The sequence below is a fragment of the Gopherus flavomarginatus genome, chromosome 2 (assembly GCF_025201925.1).
Source record: "Gopherus flavomarginatus isolate rGopFla2 chromosome 2, rGopFla2.mat.asm, whole genome shotgun sequence".
NCBI lineage: Eukaryota > Metazoa > Chordata > Testudines > Testudinidae > Gopherus > Gopherus flavomarginatus.
Window position 1 is genome coordinate 9,569,737 of NC_066618.1, and position 20,696 is coordinate 9,590,432.

Genomic DNA, 20,696 nt, shown 5'->3' on the forward strand with positions numbered 1-20,696 from the left:
GCAACAGAATGCCACTAGCCGTCACCTTCAGCCCCCAACTAAAATCTCTCCAGCGCATCATTATGGATCTATAACCTGTCCTGAAGGACGATCCCTCACTCTCACAGATCTTGGGAGACAGGCCAGTCCTCACTTACAGACAGCCCCACAACCTGAAGCAAATACTCACCAGTAACCACACAACAAAAACACTAACCCAGGAACCTATCCTTGCAACAAAGCCCGTTGCCAACTCTGTCCACATATCTATTCAGGGGACACCATCATAGAACCTAGTCATATCAGCCACACCATCAGAGGCTCATTCACCAGCACATCTACCAATGTGATATATGCCATCATGTGCCAGCAATGCCCCTCAGCCATGTACATTGGCCAAAACGGACAGTCTCTACGTAAAAGAATAAATGGACACAAATCAGACGTCAAGAATTACAACATTCAAAAACCAGTAAGAGAACATTTCAACCTCTCCGGTCACTCAATTACAGACCTGAAAGTTGAAATTCTTCAACAACAATTTTTTTTCAAAAACAGACTCCAACGAGAAACTGCAGAACTTGAAATTTATTTGCAAACCGGACACCATTAAATTAGGCTTAAAAAAGGACAGGGATTGGATGGGTCATTACATAAAATAAAAACTATTTTCCCCCTACTGTTACTCATACCTTCCTGTCAACTGTTTGAAATGGGCCATCCTGATTATCACTACACAACTTTTTTTCTTCTGCTGATAATAGCCCACCTTAACTGATTACTCTCATTAGAGTTGGTATGACAACACCCATTTTTTTGTTCTCTGTATCTTCCTACTGTATTTTCCACTGCATGCATCTGATGAAGTGGGCTTCAGTTCATGAAACCTTATGCCCAAATAAATTTCTTAGTCTAAGGTGCCACAAGTACTCCTCATTCTTTTTGCTGATACAGACTAACATGGCTACGACTCTGAGATCTAATTGTGTGGCAGAGAACTTCACTCAAATTCTGTCCCCACCACACAGTCTTCTAGACCAATCAGTACATTATCCTTTATTTTTATATTACTCTCAATTTTTGTTTTATACTGTTCCCACATCTTAAATTGCTGTAGATATCATGACAATAAGTAACTGCCTTGTAGTATATGTCAGGGGAAAGCTGAAGGTTTTGGATGTGTGGACAGGTTGAGGCTTCGGGCACTCAAGAAAGTATGGGAAATTATTATAGGTTTTAGTACCCAGAAGACAACCAAGATTTCTGGTACTACGCAAAGTATGCTTCTCATCTTATCCTCCCTGTTTGGGGGTAGGGGGTGATTTCTTGCTCTCCACCACAGAAACCTTTGAAAATAATTAGATGTGTCACTACACCCTGCTCCAATCTCTCTGCTATATCCAATAATGATGAATAAGCACACTAGCATGATATTTTTCTAAAATAATCCACAGCTAACTGGATAATTTTGACGTTTAAGCAGTCCTCAGATTTCTGAATTAATAACTCACCAATATGAGAGAGGCAGGGCAGTACACATCTCTGAGGGCCATTGTTTCAAGCCATCTACAGATTCAGGCAGACATCACTGTATAGTTTATATTTAATTCGGATTTTGAATGTCATCAAAAGGAGTACAGAATAAATAGGTACTGGATTTCTAAGGGTGACAGGTATTACAAATAAATGCAATATTTATCAAATCTCAAATAATAGCCCAAAACAGTCTCACAAAACCAATACTGCAATGTTTGGATCTTCACTGCTAGAAAGCACTAGTCTTTTCATTTTTATGAGGGTGTAGCATATGGTTGAATGGTTTAGAGAGACAACAGATCCTGCACCTTGGCAGGGGGTTAGCCTAAATGACATTTTCGGTCCCTTCTAACCCTATGGTTCTATGACTTAGCTTTCATTTTAAAATAAGGTTAACATTCTGAAGTACAACTAAGTGATAAATTCAAAAAGAATTATTATGTACCAATATATGGTGCTGCATAATCACATATCATTCCTGATCTTAATGTTAGCACAATTTGAAAATCAGCATGGTTGGCATTTGCACAGGAAAACATTAACCAATTGCAATAAATACAGCAGAGCTTTAAAATTGTTGTGAGGATCGTTCAACTTTAAAGATGGAACAAGTTACATCATACCACACAAAGAATATGTCAAATAACATCTGAGTTGAAAGAGAATGGATTAATATCCAACCTTCCTCTATTTGCACCAGCAATATAAGGAAATCTCTAAGAGAGGGGCAGCAGTTTATGCCTCCCTTAGCTTGTCAGCCACTGAAGACACATTGGCAGTCTACTTCCTCTTGTGGATGCAAACACATGGCTGAGGAAGGGGCCAGAAAGCAAACAAGAGACAGGTTGAGTTGGAAGCAGAAGACTGAACAAGGTAGGGGAGATTAAGGGAAGGGATCAAAAACAAAACACCTAGGATGAGGTCTAAAATAAAATCCTAGGATAGGAGAAATGAAGACGGAAGAGTACTGAGAATCAATAAGCAAAGTTTTTGGGTTGAAATTGCATCGTGTTTCTTTCTATTGCAAATCCATTTAACTAACGCATTTAGACTGGAAACCAAAGATGCAGAATTGTAACCTTCCCCCCACAATCTATTTCTGAGTTTGATTTTTGAATGCTCCCATCCTATGACAAGAGCGGATTTAAAGTTGTGGAGAATTGTGACTTTTGTATTACAACCAAAGCTCTGTTTTTGATTTCTGTTCAGAAACGGAGTGTAGAAAATGTAAAGTGGTGTGAACTTCTAACAATACAGCTATGAATTATGTTGCAGTGAGCTTATTCTTGTAAAAAGCTATTGAAAACAGTTAATCTTTGCTCCTGAAGATTTTATAGAAGAGTGAAAGCAAGCAAAATGGCTTCAATATACACCTGAATATGGCAGAAATTTGGAAGTATAAACAGATAAACTTTTATTTCAGTGATACTTCTAAACTTAAAGGCTTTCAGGGAAATGGTGACAGAAAATGAAAGTAAAAGGAGCCATCGCCCTTTAAAATGTTTATTTTGAGATATGTGTTGCGGCAGTGTACAGTATTAACAACATTTAAACAGCACTTTAAAAGTTCAAAGAGCTTTACAACATTAATCCTCATAACAGTGAGGTAGACACAAATACTACCACTTTACAGATCAGGAAATTGAGATAGACAGTGAAGACTATGAAGCAACTCACAAAGCATAACAGGGACTAGAACTCAGACCTCCCAATACTGGCAGACTATACTGGTTCCCATAGGGAACTATGAGCTAAGTGTGGAAGAGATGTTTTAGACCAGGGGTCGGCAACCTTTCAGAAGTGGTGTGCCAAGTCTCCATTTATTCACTCTAATATAAGGTTCCGCGTGCCAGTAATGCATTTTAACATTTTTAGAAGGTCTCTTTCTATAAGTCTATATTATATAACTAAACTATTGTATGTAAAGTAAATAAGGTTTTTAAAATGTTTAAGAAGCTTCATTTAAAATTAAATTAAAATGCAGAGCCCCCGGACCAGTGGCCAGGACCTGGGCAGTGTGAGTGCTACTGAAAATCAGCTCACGTGCCACCTTCGGCACCTGTGCCTATCCCTGTTTTAGACCATCCACTAATTGCACTTACATATAAGTGACAAGTGCCTTTAAGAACTGTAACAAATAAAGCTCCATCATCCTGCACAATCCCCTCAGTTCTATCCATTTTCTATAGTTCGTTTTGTTTGTACAAACAATCTTGAAGATACAACAAAACGCACGTGATGCTATATTTGTATTCATTTCAACTGGTTAGAACTTATACCATACAGTCCTTTTCACCTTCAAGGTACTGAGCATGTATTAACCCTACCAAACCCCTGTTGGGAAAAACCTGGTTACAGAAAAATTCCACAGTACTGTGAAAGACATTCCAAACACACCATCAAATTGCAAAGAATATTAAACTACTAGAAATATTAAGTATCTTATGTACAGTTGATCAAACCCACAAGAAACATGCTGATTGCCTAAATCAGTGGTAAGAGCCTATACAATATCTAAAGCAGAAAACTGAGCAAACACAAATAAATAAATAGTTGTCATACACAGGCCCAAATCTTACCTGGTTCCCGATTTATTTCTATATCAAAGAAGCACTGAGGCCGGTCCTGTGCCCCCATGGCAGCAGGGAGCTCCAGCCCCTCTCCTCCTCGCCACCTTGACAAAGAAGAGAACAGAATAAACCAGGAGACATGCAGCACATCTTAAGATCCCGCCCCAGTGAGGAACTCTATCCTATTCTAGTCAAGTCCTTGTATTACAGTCCCCAAACTGAACCAGTGCTCCCTTCCATTCCAAGAAGGGATGGAAACAACAACACTATCATTTCCAATCCTGGAAACAACAGCACCCCACATCTCCCATCCTCCAAAAGCAGCCAATAATGACTTGTGCTTTAACGAGATGAGACAAAGGAAATAAAGGTTTATTATTATTATTATTATTATTATTAATAATGATGAGTATCTCTCACTGACAAGTAGAGAGCGAAGTGGGCCCTTGCCCTTACCCACCCCAGGGAACTGGAATGGAAGAACAGACTCCTTTCTGATCACTGGAAATTCAGAGGAGCAAAGAATGTAAACGCCTGGCCCCAAATCATTCAGAGCTGAAGGCAGGTTTGGGAAACCTGCTCCACTTTGGTACAAATATTGCAAAAGATGGGTGAGAACTCTGCTTACTTCCCCTTCCTCAGGAATTTGGGGTGGGGAAGCGAGGAATCTGGGTATGTGGGGATGCTAAGTCCTTCCCTGCTGCTTCCCTTACTTTAAAGGGGAATTTGGGTGTGTGTGGGGTTAAGATCTTTTCCTATCCCCCGACTTTTTTGGTGAATTAGGAAGGAGAGATCAACTCCTATCCTGCTGCCCCCTTTTGGGGAAATTTGGGAGGGAGTTAAGATCATTCCCTGCTGCCCCCCCCTTTGGGCAATTTTGGGGTGAATGCGTGAGGAGGTTAAGATCCTTCCCTGCTGCCCACACTCTGTAGGAGCTAGGATGGAGAGTTAGGTCCCTTCCACACACACCTTTTAGGGGAATTTGAGAGGAGTGAGCCCCTTGCCTTGCTATACCCCCTTATAGGAATGTGTGTGGAACTTGGGGAATACACTGCCCCACTTGGGAATGTGTCATTGAAGAATTGGGGAAGTCCTTTCCTGCTGCCTCCTCCTTACAGTAACGCAGGGATGTGCACAGGGGAGGGAGGAAAGAAGGGGCATGCCTCCACCCCAGTAATCATCAGCGGCACAGAACTTCTCCAGCTCCGCAGCTGCGGTGGCAGCCTGGGCTGCTGGGAGGAAAGCAAGCACCTCCCGAAGTGAGGAGGCACAGCGGAGGGAAAAGCAAACTCCTATCTACGGAGTGGGGAGGCAGCAGGGGAAGGAAGAGTGAGCTCCTGCTGGACACGGGTCCACAGAAAGGGGTCAAAGTTAAATTTCTCCACATGCTCCTGCAGGAAGGTGGGGGTGAGGACTCCACCAACCCCCTCAGTTTGGCTGAAATGGTGACATTGCCTCACTGGGAATTGGGAGTGACCCCATAAGAACTAGTAGGCATCCCTCCCCTCTGCCCCCAACTGGGCAGAATTAGCAGTCGCTGCATCCTTCCCTGGCAGCTCCTGCACTTTATTCCCATTCCCCCCTATGAGGAGCTGAAGCTCCAGCCACTAGCCCCAAACACCATTAACTGGCTGACTTACCCCCATCTCCTCCTTCCACCTCCCACTACTCTGTGTCCCCACTACTCCACTCCCCCTCTCCTCTCATCACAGGCACTGTGCTCACCACCACACCCTGCAACTCTACCCAGGAGGGACGTGCCTGGGCCCAGCTCTCCATCCTCCTTGAGCACACCAGGAAAGGAGAGAACAGATTCCAACTGTAATCCTGTGAGAACACGTCTCATGTTTTCCACCCTCACCATGATGTGGCAGTAAAAGGGCAGGGGTAAAAAATGGAAACTGCTGGTACAGGTTTCAAATCAGCACTTCCCCCATTCACACACACACTGCTCCCTCTAGTGCCCGCATGCTCCTCCTGGAATGGGCTCATTCTACTCATGTATAAACACCCCTTCTTCCGTGCTGTCCCACCTATTATTCAAGGTCAGTGCCTCCTCCCCTACACAAGCACCACCCTTCCTCCAGCAGGCTGGACCCCTCCCACACCAACAAGGGACAAAAACAATCACACTGCCTCACTGCTAACCCAGGCACAGCAACACCCTCCTCTGCCCCACAGCAATGACTAGTGCTGTACGCAGATGAGAGACAGCATCAGACAAAGGTTTACTGTTCTGAACAGTAAAGAGCACCTCTCCCTGGCAGATGGGGGCAAGATGGCCTTTGCCCTCTGACCCACTCCAGTGAATTAGACGTGGGGAGCAGATACATTAGATCACTGGGAACCGGGTGAAAACAAAGAACCTAGACTCCTGCCCCCACATCAGTGGCAGTAGGAGGCAAGTTTGGGGACCCTGCTCCCACTTTGGAAAAGACACTGTGGAGGAAGAGAAAGGCCTCTGCTTGCTGACCCCTCCTCCTCCCTTAGGAATTGGGGGGAGGGGGAAGCAAGGGATCTGGGTTTCTGGGGAGGTTATGCTTCTTCCTTGCTGCCCACTTTGGGGGATTTAAATATGCTGGGAATTAATATCTTCCCCTGCTGCCACCCCTCTCTCCCCATTCTGAACAATTTGGGTGGTGGTAGGGGGGATGCAGCAGAGTCCTTGACGGTTCCTTACTCAGGTAACCTGACCATACCCAGTTATCTACAGGCATGGTCACACCAGCCCCACTTCCCCATTATTCACAAGGAGGTTGGGGGATTCACTTTGTTAGCCTCCTTAAAGCTCTCTCCAGCTGGGGGATCAAAATGGAAGTCACAAACACCCCACACTTTTGGGGATACTCTCCCTGAGGCCTCAGAAGAAGGGAGGTGGTGAGTCTACAGTGCTGCCAACAACTCAGTCCCTTAAGTTATGGGTTTGGGTAAATTGCTCTGGCTGGGTCTCTGTGGCAAGCTCAGCCTATCTGTTTTCCCCTAGGAGTGTGCTGTACTGTTCTCAGGGTCACAGATAAAGTCTCCTGCCTAAGACTTCCCTCTTCACAGTCAGTAACCGCTTCTGCAGTCTGATGCTTTAGGGTGATCATGCTCCTCCTCCCCCCCACGGCAGTTTCCCCCCTTTCATGCATGATTGACAGTCAGAGGGGTGGGGCTAGACCTACAAAAGTCTCTCTGGCCTATTTCTCATCCCTAGGGACTACACCCCATCACAAAGGGGTTAAGATAATTTCTGGCTGCTCCTACATTGTGGGAGTTGGATGGAGTCAGGACTCTTCTCCACGCACCCTTCAGGGGAATTTAGGAGGCAGGGAGTGCCTTATTGCCCCTCCCCCTTTATAGGAACACATATGGAGCTGGGGGAAGACACTATCTACTATGGGAATGTACCATTGGGGGGGGTCCTTTTCCTAATACCTCTTCCATAGAGGAAGGGTGGGGTGAGAATCCCACCCTCCCTCTGTGTGTTGACTGGAGGGCTGACCCCCACTAGGAATTAGGGAGGGACCTGTGGGAACTAATAGGCCTCCCATTGAGAACTAAGAGGTGCGCCTGTATGAACGAACAAGCCACCCCTCCTCCCCAGTGGGAAAAAGGGAATGACCCCGTGGGAACCAGCTGGCTGACTGGCCCCACTCCGCCGCCTCCCCTCACCATCACAGGCACCGCGCTCGCCCCCGCGCGCCCTACCGGTGAGGCGCGCCCCCGCGAGAACTGTAATCCCGCGAGAACACGCCCGTCTCGTGTTTGCCGCCCTGCCCATGATGTGGCAGTAGGAGGGCCGGGGTTACTAAGGGAGGTGGCTGGGGTCGCTTTCTCCTGAGCAGCGCCCCTTCCACGCACGCTCTGCCCCCGCCGGTGCCCCACAGCCCCCCGGGGCTCGTTTTCCTCCCGTACAAATACCCGGCCGGACACGGCTCCAAGGCAGCCCCCCCCCCCAAGGAGGGACGGAAGCAACCAGTGTCACAGCAGCTCCCCCCACCCCCCGGCAATGGCTAGTGCTGTACCCAGAGGGGAGCCCAAGGTTTATTGTGAACCGTAACGAGCACCTTTCCCTGGCGAGCAGGGGGAGGGAGGAGGCCTGGCCCGCTGGGGGGCAGACACCGCTTGGTCAATGGGAACGGGGGGAGCAAAGACCCCCGACTCCGGCCCCCACATCACTGCTCCCACTCTGGTGCAGACAGTGTGGAGGACGAGTGAGGGCTCTGGCTGCTTTCCCCGGGAACTGGGGGTGGGGGGAGGGTATGCTCGCGGCCTACTGCCCCCCCCTTTGGGGGAAGTTTGCGGGTGGGGGGATTGAGCTCTCTCCCTGCTCCTCCCTCGGGGGGGGTTCAGAAGCAGACCCTTTCCTGCTGCCTCCACTGTGGGGGGGCCTGGCGGGAGCCAGGACCCCCGCTCACACCCCTGAGGAGAATCGGGGGGGAGCGAGCCCCTGCCTAGCTGCCCACCCCCCCAATAGGAACATGTGTGGAGCTGGAGAACTCACCCCCCCTCTAGTAAGGGGGGGCGGGGAGCCACTTTCCTGCTGGCTCCCGCTTACAAGAAGGGGGGGGGGTGAGGACCCCACCCTCAGTGGTGACCGCACGGGTGACCCCATAGGAACTAACAGGCCTCCCCAGCCCCACCAGCAATTAGGGGGTGACCCCGTGGGAACGAGTAGGTCTCCCCTCCCCATTGCGGGAGATCAGCAGCAGCTGCGTCCTTACCTGGCAGCTCCTTCGCTTTGTTTCCCTTCCCCGGTTCCTCCCCCCGTGTGAGGAGCTACAGCCGGAGCCACCGGCCCCAAACGTCAATAACGGGCTGACTCCCCTCCCCTCCCCTCTCCCGCGCGTCCCCGCCACCGCGCCTTGCCCGCGCACGCGCCCGGGGCCAGAGGAAAGCTCGCGCTTTGCCTCCTGGGCCCCGCCCCCCTCGCGCGCGCGCGCGCGTCTCGGCCCAACGGTCGGTCCCGCTCTGGTCAGGGGGCGAGCGCAGTAATGGGGGTTCCTGGGGCAGGTTTCCCGAGTGTCTGTGTCCCGCTGCACACCCGGAGCCCGTCCTCGTGCCCCACGTCTTCCCCCGGCCTGGGCTCGTTCTCCTCACGTACAAACAGCCCCTTCTGTGCACGCCCGCCCTTCGGGGGGAATTGGGGGGGGGTATGATCTTAGGATGCTCTGCTGCTCCCCTCTTGGGGAAATGTGGATGGGGGGGAGGGAGATTAATTGCTGTTGCCCCTCCTCTGTGGGAGCTAGGGTGGAGAGTCAGGACCCCTCCGCACACCTGTTACGGGCATTTCCGGGGAGTCATCCCCTTGCCCTGCTGCCCCCCTTAGGGGAAGGTGCAGGGTGTGGCCCCCTCCCCCCCGGTGGTGGCTGGAAGGGTGCATCACCCGCACTGGGAACTTGGGGGTGCTTTTGGGAACTGGCAGGCCATCCTCCTCTTGCCATTGGGTGGGGGTGGCAGTAGCTGTGATCTTACCTGGCAGCCAGGGCCGGCGCTACCATTTAGGCAGCCTAGGCAATCGCCTAGGGCGCCAGAATAATTGGTGGGTGTCATTTTGCCGGAGGGGGCAGCAGGCAGCTCCGGTGGAGCTGCTGCAGTGGTGCCGGCAGAGGGTCTGCTGGTCCGTGGCTCCGGTGGACCTCCCGTAGGCACGATTGCGGCAGCTCCACCGGAGCCGCGGAGCACCGGACCCTCTGCAGGCACCACTGCGGCAGCTCCAGCGGAGCCGTGGGACCAGCGCGCAGGGCGCCGAAATTGCAGGCCGCCTAGGGCGCTCAAACCCCTAGCGCCGGTCCTGCTGGCAGCCCTGCTTTCCTCCTCCCTCCTGTCCCCTCCCCCCTGAAGCAGCTCCCAAAATGCCAGTAACTGCATGATGGGTCAGCAAAGCAGGGACTGCAACTCCCCTCAGCTAAGGAGGGTCTGTGTTTCCCACCAGCCTCTTCCCCATTGCACATCCCATTCCCCTGGCAAGTAAAGGGAAGGGTGAGGTCCTGAATCCAGGCGCAGTTGGGCTCTGTTGGTTGTGAGAGCCATAGGGCAGCATGGAGCTGCAGAGAAACCCTGGGAACTGTGGACAAAGCTGCATGTGGACCAGGCTGTGTGACTGCTGGACATCACAGCCAGGTACAGGTCTGTGTGGGGTTTATGGGGGAGCAGCAGCAGCTGGGCAGGGAGACACAGCAAATGACCCAAAGCAGAGACACTACAGCCTGGCTTGGAAACCCACAAATGTTTCTTTGTTGAATGGAGACTGGACTGGAGAGGATACCCCAAACTCTAGGCCTGGAGAGCCCTGACTCTCCCTTGAGCTGGCCTGAGCCCAGTCCAGAATTGTTCTTGCTCACTTTAAACTGTAGCTGTTTAAACCTCTCTATCTAGGGTATCTGCAAAGTTCCCAGTCCTGCTACCACTAGTAAAAATCTTTCCTTCAGCCATGTGTCTGAGTGATTATTGGGATCCATCAGGACTAGTGTCTGCAAGGCCAAGCTGCTGAACCTCATGCAGTATTTGCCTCCAAGGCACCGTACATTGGGCATACTACTGACACTCTAGGGGTTAGGAGTACAGAGTAACCCCAATAATTACAGCTGGCTGACTTGCTGTCTTCTTCCCATTCCCATGCAACCCTGCACTGCCAGGCTCACCCCCTCCCACCCTGGTCCAGCCTTCCCTCACGGGCACTGCACTAGCTACTGTGCCCAGCAGCCCTCCCCCTGCCAATTACACACGTACATGGAGAAACAGTAAAGCCTGTGCTTTGCTCCCCCCCCCCTTTGTCCTTTCCTCTCTCTTGGCTTTGCCCCCCAACACCGTCAGAGTCAGGTGAGCATTACTGAGTCTCTCCAAGCAAGGCTGAGCAATTCCCCTGGCGTGGCCTCATACAGGTGAGTCATTGCATTGTAGCTCCCTTGCTGGACAATGGCTGTTGATGGATGTTTGACATCTGGCCTGGGCGTTAATTACTTTCCTTGCTGTTGCCTCTGGGGGGCTAATATCTGGCTGATTCTCCCAATTTACAGCATGTTTTAGCGACAACCATACTACACAATTCTCATAACTTCATATGCATTAATGATACACATATATGGATAGAGAAATGACTTTCAGCAGATCATAACCTTTCCCCAATACTTTACAAGGCATGTTTTATGCGTAAGATCACAATGTATATGAAAATGAGGAATATGGGGGTTACAACATGCTCTCCCAAGATATAGAATGTCACAGGGAGTTCTTCAGATTATTAAACAGGTTCCTAGCTAGTTCACCTCCCCCTCTCCTGCCATCCTCAAGGGAGGCCAGGATGCACATGGGACTGTCTTTCCTCCTTGAATTTATTAGCTAATTAGGTACCACTACAAATCTCCCTGAAATTAATTTTAAAATGTTGGTCAGTGTGATGCTTACTAGAGAATTAACAGTAGAACTGAGAAGAGGACACACGCATACAGAGTCGTGAAATGTGTCATTTCCTCTCATCCATTGCAAGGGGCTTTTCCCCCAAATGAGTGGGCTGCCATTGTTACCTGCATGAGGATCATGCCTCGTTGGTGTAAAATAGAGACAGCTGAGTCCCTTATTCTTTGTTTATGGCTGTTTGTTTGGGAAGTATAAGCAATTTACAAACTGTTACCCTCCGCGCACCAAAAATACAGCATTGTTAACAGATGCAAAACCGAACATATCATTGCTTGTACTCTTCCTAATGTTTTCCTATGAGATCTAAGATCTTGTCAATGGGAGAGAGAGGAGAGTGCGTTGTACCAACATAGCTGTACATGTGCAAAGCCCTGTGTAAGTGCTCTGTACAGTGTTGCTCCCAGAAAGAAGTGACCAGTGCAGAGCTCTGAGCACTGATGAAATATGCTCACAGTAATAACCACACCATCTGGGAGGTGAGCTTTTGCCTTCTGCACTTGCTGACCCCCTTCCAGATGCTCTCCAAAGTTAGCACAAATGAGAGCCCATTGTAGTATCTAGCCTGGAGATGAGAACTGTTTTGAAGTCCACATTGAAGAAGAGTATCAGAGGGGTAGCCGTGTTAGTCTGGATCTGTAAAAGCAGCAAATAGTCCTGTGGCACCTTATAGACTAACAGATGTATTGGAGCATGAGTTTTCATGGGTGAATGCCCACTTCGTCGGATGCAGGGAAGCTATATTATTCCAGCATTATAGATGGAGAATGGAGATACAGAGTGATTAAATGCCTTGCCCCAAGTTACACAGGAAGTCTGTGGCCAAGCCAGGCTTGGAAGCCAGATCACCTTGCTTTCCTTTGTCTGCCTAAAGTAACAAATATCACCTGTACTAATATTATCTGTACTAATTCATTTCCCCCTTCTCACATTAAATGATCTTCTAATTTTATTGGAACTTGAACTCTGGGCTAAGAGCTAACAAACAAATTAAAAACATACACATAAAAGACTTGGAAATATGCTAATTATTCTTATTGCAGGTAGCAAAGGATTTCTATCCATTAAAAAAAAAAATTCAAGCCCTAATTCCTTTAATAAAGAACTAAATTAAGAAGGTCTGGTGCTCTGGGAAATGAACTCTCATAATCATATCTAGGACAGAAGCTGATAAATATGCAGCTCAGTGGAGGAAAAGATATTATATGAAGAAAAAAGTTTGCTAAGCAATTTTGTGGCCATTCTTTTGAACCAGATCATGAAATGTGTACACCAGTTGCAAATAATTATTTTTTCATGCTTTTCCAATGCTAGGTGCTACTGCAGATGGTGCTTTAGTTGAATTAGGGTCTGATCCTGTGCCCACTGAAATCAGTAACAAAGCCCTAGATCCTATTGATTTCAATGGGCACAGGGTCAAGTTCTTAGAGGAAGAGAGTACACTCAGTGGTTCATCTCTACAGATAAGGCTGCATAATTGTTTCGGTTATAAAACTTGTTTTTGTTTGTCTTAAATTTCTGAAACATTAAATTTCTGGTTGAAATTTTCCAGGCTTAGGCCCCAGTCGTGCAAACACTCACGCACAAGAGTAGTCCCACTGGCAAATCTGCTTGAAGGTAATTTTTTTTTGAGAGATTGAACAACTCAGTTCAGCTATTTTTGAGACTTTTCCCTTACCACCATTTATTGAACAGCTGTGCAGCCAAAACAACTGGGGTTAGAAGGTTCAAATTTGGAAGCTATTCCTCATTGTAGGAAGTGCCTTTGTTCTGGTGCTCATTGGTTTAGATATGACCGCAGGTGGGTAGCTAAATAGTTTTAGCTTCTGGAATTTTTTCCATCTTTTTGGAAATTTTGTACAAAAAAGCTTTGTGTGAAATTTAAAATGAGCAGCAACTTGTCAAATAGTGCTTGCTCTTAAATTTTCCATTGCAGTTAGATAACTTTACTGAGTTATTTGTGGTATTACACAGACTTCTCTGAGCCTACTGTACTTGTGGTCTGTTTCTTGGATGCTGCATAAGGATCCATATAGAATTTGCACTTGGAGTGCTTAGCTACATAGGGCAGACAAGGAAATGTTTAGACATGGCCTTACAATACCTGAAATGTATCTGTGTAGGGCTCAAATCATTTGTGTGAGACTGGTTCATAACTGCATATTCTGTAGCTGCTCTACACATAAAGGGCCAGATCCTCATCTGATATCAATCGATATAGCTCCATTGACTTCAGTGGAACTAAGTCGATCTGCACCATGTAGGGAACTGACCCAGAACTCTCAGTGAGGCCTAGTGAAAGTACAGAATACCAAGGAGAGAACACACTGGACAATAGGAGTAGAAGTTTCATAGCTAAATCTGAAAACTTGCATTACAAAGATCAAAGCAGAATCCAGTGTGTTGCCCGTGATTGTTTAGTCATGCAAAGACAGTTTTTTAATTTCTTCTTTCTGGAATGATAATATTGCAGTGCGGAATAACTTTAAAAGTACTTTAATTAGCAAATCTTCGCGGCTGAGCAAACAAGCAGTTAGGAGCAAAAAGCCAGCAGGCAGTTACCCATTAAGTAAATTCAAACAATGAAAAGGAACTTAATTAAAAATATGCTTGCCAGCTCTTGATTTAGGAGTTCAGAATTTTAAAGGAAACTAAATGGCTTTGGGGTTGGTTCTTTCATTCTTTCATATGGCAATTTGAAAAGCAACATTAAAAGTCAACATCCAGGTTTATCATCTAATCTGTGGTTTCTGTTGACATGGAATGAATCAAGGCTGTCCCTCCAGACAAGGATCTTAGAGAGCAGCAGTTCGCTAGATGTTCCATGGTTTGGATGTCTTCTCCACATTGTCATATCCAGCTGTCCTTCATTTTCCATTTCTGTAGTAGGTAATTGCATCAGCTATCCTCACTTGGTTTAGCCCTCTCATTGAAGCAGTTTACCAGAGTGTGGCCGCTGTCATATGCAAACAGCTACTTGGAGCCACAGGTGAGAGCTGAGTGTAGGTGGGGGCCAAAGCGGATGAACTAATCCATAAGGAACATGACAGGTTCTTCCAACAGAGGTACTACCTTTCCCTAATATCCCCCATACACCTCATACGCTATGAGGGTAGCCGATGGATCTTTTGCCCTCAGCGAGATAGGGAAACTGCTTTTCTCTAGCATGCAAAGACTGTTCTAGTGGACTTGCTGGAGGAAATGAATTTGTGATTCAGTGGCCATGAAGCTGGTTGAGCAATGTGCTGCGGCATGTGGAGAGCATGACAAAGCACGGAAGATGTCCTGGTCACCCACTGCAGCTAAGGAAGTCGCCAGCCATAAGGATTCTTCATGCCCCTGGAATCTGACTTCCACAGCCGAGAGAGTGGGACTGCCCCTGTGCAACAGTTTTCTTGGACGGAAATTTCCCCCACAGGTTTTCTCCCAACTCTCATCCCATGAACATCTTATCAAATCTCATCATCATTATCATTCGATCATTAATTCAAGTTCTACGGTGATAGGGGCCTGGCAAAGCAACAGATGGAGATGAAATGGCAGTCGTAGCCACAGTCCTGCATGTAGGCGGCCTTGGGCCATTCAGCTCTGTCCCCAGGGCAGCAGAGAAGTTCAGCAGCATCCTAGATGACTGAGCAGCCATTTTTAGGGTAGTACTGTGGGACAGATTTCTGTTACCAATCTGCTCGGGGCGTCAGGTGATCAGGCTGAGGCCGCAGGATCGTTACGGGAGGAGATGACGGAGCATACCAAGTGTCTAAGTTTTAAAGCTTTATTAATAAAATAATAAAATAACTGCGGAGGGTGCTGGGGGTTCCCCATGTCACTCAGAGGAAGGAAGAAAGCGTTAGTGCCCCAAGCCCTAACCCACTTTCATACTCACACCTGCACTACCCGAGGCTGGCCAAGCTTAGGTGTAACATAAGAAGAAGAGGTGGAAAAGTGGATAGGAGTTCTTGTCCCGTGCACGGGTCGTCCAGGGTCCACTGTTCATCTCAGACTTGCTTTGGCTCTCAGGAGTGTTTTTAAGTCCTGGGTTCTTTGCGGGGGTATTTTGTTCAGGGACCTCTGTTCCTTGTGCTCTTTGTAACAGTCCAAAGTGGCTTTCTGTGGCCTCCTCAGCTTTCCCAAAACACACCAGCCTCAGAGACGCGAAAACTGTTGTTTTCTCCCCTGCTGGCCTTCACTGTCTCGCTTGTTTCTGCAGCCCCTGCAGTCCTGTTCAGCTGAATCCTCCTTTCTCATGGCTGGTTGGGGTGGAATAGGCCCCCGTCTTTTTTCGCCGGCAGCTGAGAGTCAGATGTGTGCTGCGGCCTTGGACTGGAGTCAGTGTCTTATCTTCGGAGTGAGCTAACTGAAGCGTTGAGTTAACCTGTTCTCTGCTCTCTCCCTCCCTCTTCGGCCTCTTGCAACCTGCAAAAGAATCTTTCACTCCACACTCACACCTTTGACCCTTTGTGACACACTTTGCAATGCCTGCACCAGTGTTAGCAACATACAAGGCTGATCTGCCTCCCCGTGGGACCCCCTGAGGGAGGGGGCCACTGGGTTGTGACTGAGGGAGGGGGCACTGGGTTGTGAAAACTGCTCACACTTTTTAAGGGAAGGGGCTAGAAAAGGTGCGCAAAACATTGTCTGCCCCATAACATCTGGCCAGACTACCGTGGCTGGCAGATCATCCTACAGTGATTGAAAAACAATAAAGAAGAAAAGACTCACTCTAGAAGCATGGAATGTCCACACCCTTATGGATGGAGGCAATGCACAAAGGCCTGAGAGAAGAACAGCTCTTGTCTCCAGAGAACTTACCCGCTATAATATTGATATTGCAGCACTGAGTGAGACTAGCTTTGCTGGAGAAGGTTCCATCAGTGAGCTAGGAGGCAATTACACTTTCTTTTGGAAAGAAAAAGCAGAGGATGAAGACAGAATCCACGGAGTCGGATTTGCAAGAAGACCGTCACTTCTAAAACAACTTCCTCACCTCCCTGTTGGCCTGAATGAATGGCTCATGAAAGTTCAATTTCCCCTGAATCCTCTATGGCATGTCACTGTCATCAGTGCCTGTGCACCTACACTGACCAGCACAGCGGAAAGCAAGAAGCAATTCTACTCTGACCTGGACTCAATCATTAGATCAGCCCCTGTATATGACAAGCTCATCCTGCTGGGAGACTTTAACGCTAGGGTTGGTAGAGACAGCAGTGACTGGAGAGGTGTGATAGGATGAAACGGAGTGGGAAAGATAAACAGCAATGGACTCCTCTTGGGTAAATGTGTAGAACACAGTCTGCTCATCACTAACACTATCTTTAGGCAAAATGATAAATATAAAATGACATGAATGCACCCACAGTCCAAACAATGGCACTTGATCGACTATGTATCACCCGCCAGTGAGACATCCACGATATCAGAATTACCAGCGCTATGTTTGGTACAGAATGCTGGACAAACCAAGGATTGGTAAGAACAATGCTGACCCTGCATGTAGTCCCTTCACAGTGCATGCATCCCAAACTTAACAGAACAGCGAAGCTCAAGCACACCAACTATCAGGTGCAGTTTCAGCAGTCACTTGATGACAAGCTTTTCTCATGCCTGCCAATCACTGGCAACCCAACAGAAAAATGGAAACAGTTGAAACATGTGATTATTGACACAGCTAAATCAGTGCTGGGACCAAAGAAAAGGATACATCAGAATGGTTTGATGAGAATGACAAGGACATCTCCAAACTCCTAAGTGACAAAAAGAAAGCATTTGTTGAATGGCAGAATAAACTCACCTCCATCTCAAAGAAAGATAGGTTTAAATCCCTACAGTGCAAAACCTCGTCTGAACTAAGGAGGATGCAGTATGAGTGGTGAGAGAGAAAAGCTGCAGAAGTCCAGCGTTAAACACATAAAAACAATGCAAAGATGCTCTTTGACTCTCTCAAAGCAGTCTACGGACCATCTAACTCTGGCACAACCCTCTGGAAGTCAGCAGATGACACAACCATCATCAAAGACAAGGACGGAATTGTACAGAGATGGGCTGAACACTTCAATAGTCTACTCAATAGACATCCAGTTTGAGAACCCCTGCTATAGGGTCTTCTGAAGCATTCAACACTGGACATTGTCAGAGACCGAATACTGCATTGATCTGTTTGGGAATGACAATTCCTATATTCTGCAACAATAGCAAAATACTCATTCAGGGAGTTCAGAAGGCTTGACCTCACTTAATTTGATACTAATAGATCCTTCTAGGGGGCAGAAAGACATAACATTGTCAACATGATCTAGTGAGAACCCTTGTTTATGTCCCTGCAATTTGATGATTAAGCAGAAGCTGACAATAAAATAAGATGACTGGTATTTAGTTGACACTGTAAATTCTAGATCCCCAAATATATGCAACCAGCATAAGAGTCATTGTCTGAAGCGTCGTCTGGGCTTCTGTGTGTTTGTTCCAACACAGAGCAATACTATTAATGCCTAAGAAATTGTAATCAGTGCTGCCATGTTCCTTCAGCAGATTGCATTTGTTGTTATAAATGAGCAATAATCGCTTAGGCTCTTAACATCTGTCGCAAATATACTTTTTACATAGAATTCCATTGCCTATGGCAGGAGCTGCAGCATCTTTCACTTTAATCATATTACAGTATGGAGGCAATTTTCAAAGAAAGAAATGAGGTTTCTAACAGTAACTATGAATTATTATTTTTTGCAATATGCACATAGAGCTGATTCTGGTCTCACTGAAGTTCAGGTCAAAAATCCCTTTGACTTCAGTGGGATCAGGATTTGCCACCTAGGGAGCAGGACTGGATCTTTGATATTGCAAGAAGGGACTTTCAGTTTCCTTGGTATAAATCCAGGCATACACTGGTGTAACTGAGGACAGATATTAGCCTTAACCGTGTGTTAATAACCTAATTTAGCTACAACTAATCAGGAAAGCAATCTTGGAGTCATCGGGGATAGTTCTCTGAAGATGTCCACGCAGTGTGCAGGGGCAGTCAAAAAAGCAAACAGGATGTTAGGAATCATTAAAAAAGGGATAGAGAATAAGATGGAGAATAGTTTATTGCCCTTATATAAATCCATGGTACACAGACATCTTGAATACTGTGTACAGATGTGGACTCATCATCTCAAAAAAGATATACTGGTATTAGAAAAAGTTCAGAAAAGGGCAAGTAAAATCATTAGGGGATTGAATGGGTCCCATAAGGAGAGATTAAAGAGGCTAAGACTTTTCAGGTTGGAAAAGAGGAGACTAAGGGAGGATATGATAGAGGTATATAAAATCATGAGTGATGTGGAGAAAGTGATTAAGGGAAAGTTATTTACTTGTTCCCATAATATAAGAACTAGGGGCCACCAAATGAAAGTAATGGGCAGCAGGTTTAAAACAAATAAAAGGAAGTTCTTCTTCACACAGCACACAGTCAACCTGTGGAACTCCTTGCCTGAAGAGGTTGTGAAGGCTAGGACTATAACAGCATTTAAAAGAGAACTGGATAAATTCATGGTGGTGAAGTCCATTAATGGCTATTAGCCAGGATGGGTATGGAATGGTGTCCCTAGCCTCTGTTTGTCAGAGGGTGGAGATGGATGGCAGGAGAGAGATCACTTGATTATTACCTGTTAGATTCACTCCCTGTGGGACACCTGGCATTGGCCACTGTCGGTAGACAGAATACTAGGCTGGATGGACCTTTGGTCTCACCCAGTATGGCCGTTCTTATGTTCTTATATGTTCTAACCCAAAGGTTTATCACAATCCAGGTAGTAATGAGTGAAAAAAATCCCATGGCCTGTATCCTTTATTTGGCTATAATTATTTCTGTAGCATCAATAAGATAGCTAGTGACTCCAAGTATAAACACAGAGCTGTCACTAGCTCAAGGTAATCTGTATCTTCTGCATGCAGCTTGGAAAATGTATCCCGATTGAGTAGTGTGCCTCTGTCAATCAAATAAAGATACATGCTGCTATTCTGTAAAGGTGACTATAGATCATTTGGGATATTAGCTGTTTTATAGTCCCCTACAGTCCGTTTTGGTTATTTTGCTCAATGCTGGAAAACACTTATCTGGAGGTACCCACTAGTCCTTGTGAGAGGAATAATGAATAAATAGACTTTTTACTATTACCAGTAATAAATGAAGTGCTAACAGTGTATCAAAGAACAAACCATGTGGAAATTCAGCCATGCAGTTATTAGTGTCAACTGGAATCCTACTATATAGCCAGATCTGTAAAACCTAATGTCACTAGATGTGTGTCTGAATGATATAATGGTGGAACAGCAATAAAAATAAATACAAATATCAGATTGTACATAACCTAAAGGTGAATGCAATGGCTTTGCTCTACGGTGTTTCATTTGTTGTTTATTTGATTGAGTGGACAATGTTCCAAAGCCTTAGTCACATATTCTAAGCATGTTACGATATCTTTTTGTTGCACAGACTTCACCAACCTCTAAGTTATGTACATTTAGTTTAGGAGTAGGAGACGTGTTTGCTGTACCAAGGCTAAGATAAATAGCTTCCCTACGTGCAAAAAATCCAAACTTTAAATTATCTAGCCAGTGATTTATTTGTAGGAGGAAGCCAGGAATATTTAGTTCCTTTGCCATTTTCCCCACATTCTTTTAAACTGAGCTTGAATGTCAGTGGCCACCATCTGTAGATCAGGACAAACTGCATTCAGTACAAGAGAAGCCGGCTTAAAGTATTTTTTCGGAATCAGATGTAGACGTGGCTAAGTCTGATCTAAACATCCAGGCCAAAGTTTTGATCAACACTCACTGAGGTCAACTGGAGTCTTTCCATCAACTTCAATAGTCATTGGATCAGGCCCATTATTTGTTCAAGTTCAGATGTTTTCCAAGTAGGACTCAGCCTCCTGGAGTTGATGAGGGATCAGATTCCCTGCTGGTGGCACACCATTGGGTCAAATTCCTACTGCAATGTACTTGAGAGAAGAATATGTACTGTAATCTCTACCTAATGGACTAAATACAATTGCTCAGCTATTAAAACAACATCCGCCTATACCTCACTTTGTTTCTTCTCTTTCTGATTTATCCTACCAGTTTCTTCCCACTCTTTCCTTTGCCAGAGTACTACCTCAATCATTCTGCTCCCTCAAAGGCTCCCTCCATAGGAGATTTGTCCCACAACAGCTGCATGATGACCCTTCCTATTAG

The 20,696-nt window shown here is 46.5% G+C and overlaps 2 protein-coding genes across 7 annotated transcripts in view; one reads left to right on the plus strand and one right to left on the minus strand.

The window, feature by feature from the left end:
• NKTR (natural killer cell triggering receptor) overlaps nucleotides 1-8,927 on the minus strand; it is an 89,391-nt gene extending 80,464 nt beyond the window's left edge. For all 6 annotated transcript variants that reach the window (XM_050942420.1, XM_050942419.1, XM_050942417.1 and 3 more), the window contains exons 1-2: nucleotides 8,792-8,927; nucleotides 4,095-4,189 (exon numbers count right to left, since the gene is read on the minus strand). In XM_050942420.1, the coding sequence (XP_050798377.1) occupies nucleotides 4,095-4,152 (58 nt within the window). In that variant the 5' untranslated portion in view covers nucleotides 4,153-4,189; nucleotides 8,792-8,927. The remainder of the gene's footprint in view (nucleotides 1-4,094; nucleotides 4,190-8,791) is intronic.
• Nucleotides 1-18,953, plus strand: part of KLHL40 (kelch like family member 40) — a 249,731-nt gene extending 230,778 nt beyond the window's left edge. The window contains exon 7 of the transcript XR_007772838.1: nucleotides 18,884-18,953. The gene's annotated coding sequence lies outside the window, so the exon portion shown is untranslated. The remainder of the gene's footprint in view (nucleotides 1-18,883) is intronic.
• The last annotated feature ends 1,743 nt before the right edge of the window (nucleotides 18,954-20,696 follow it).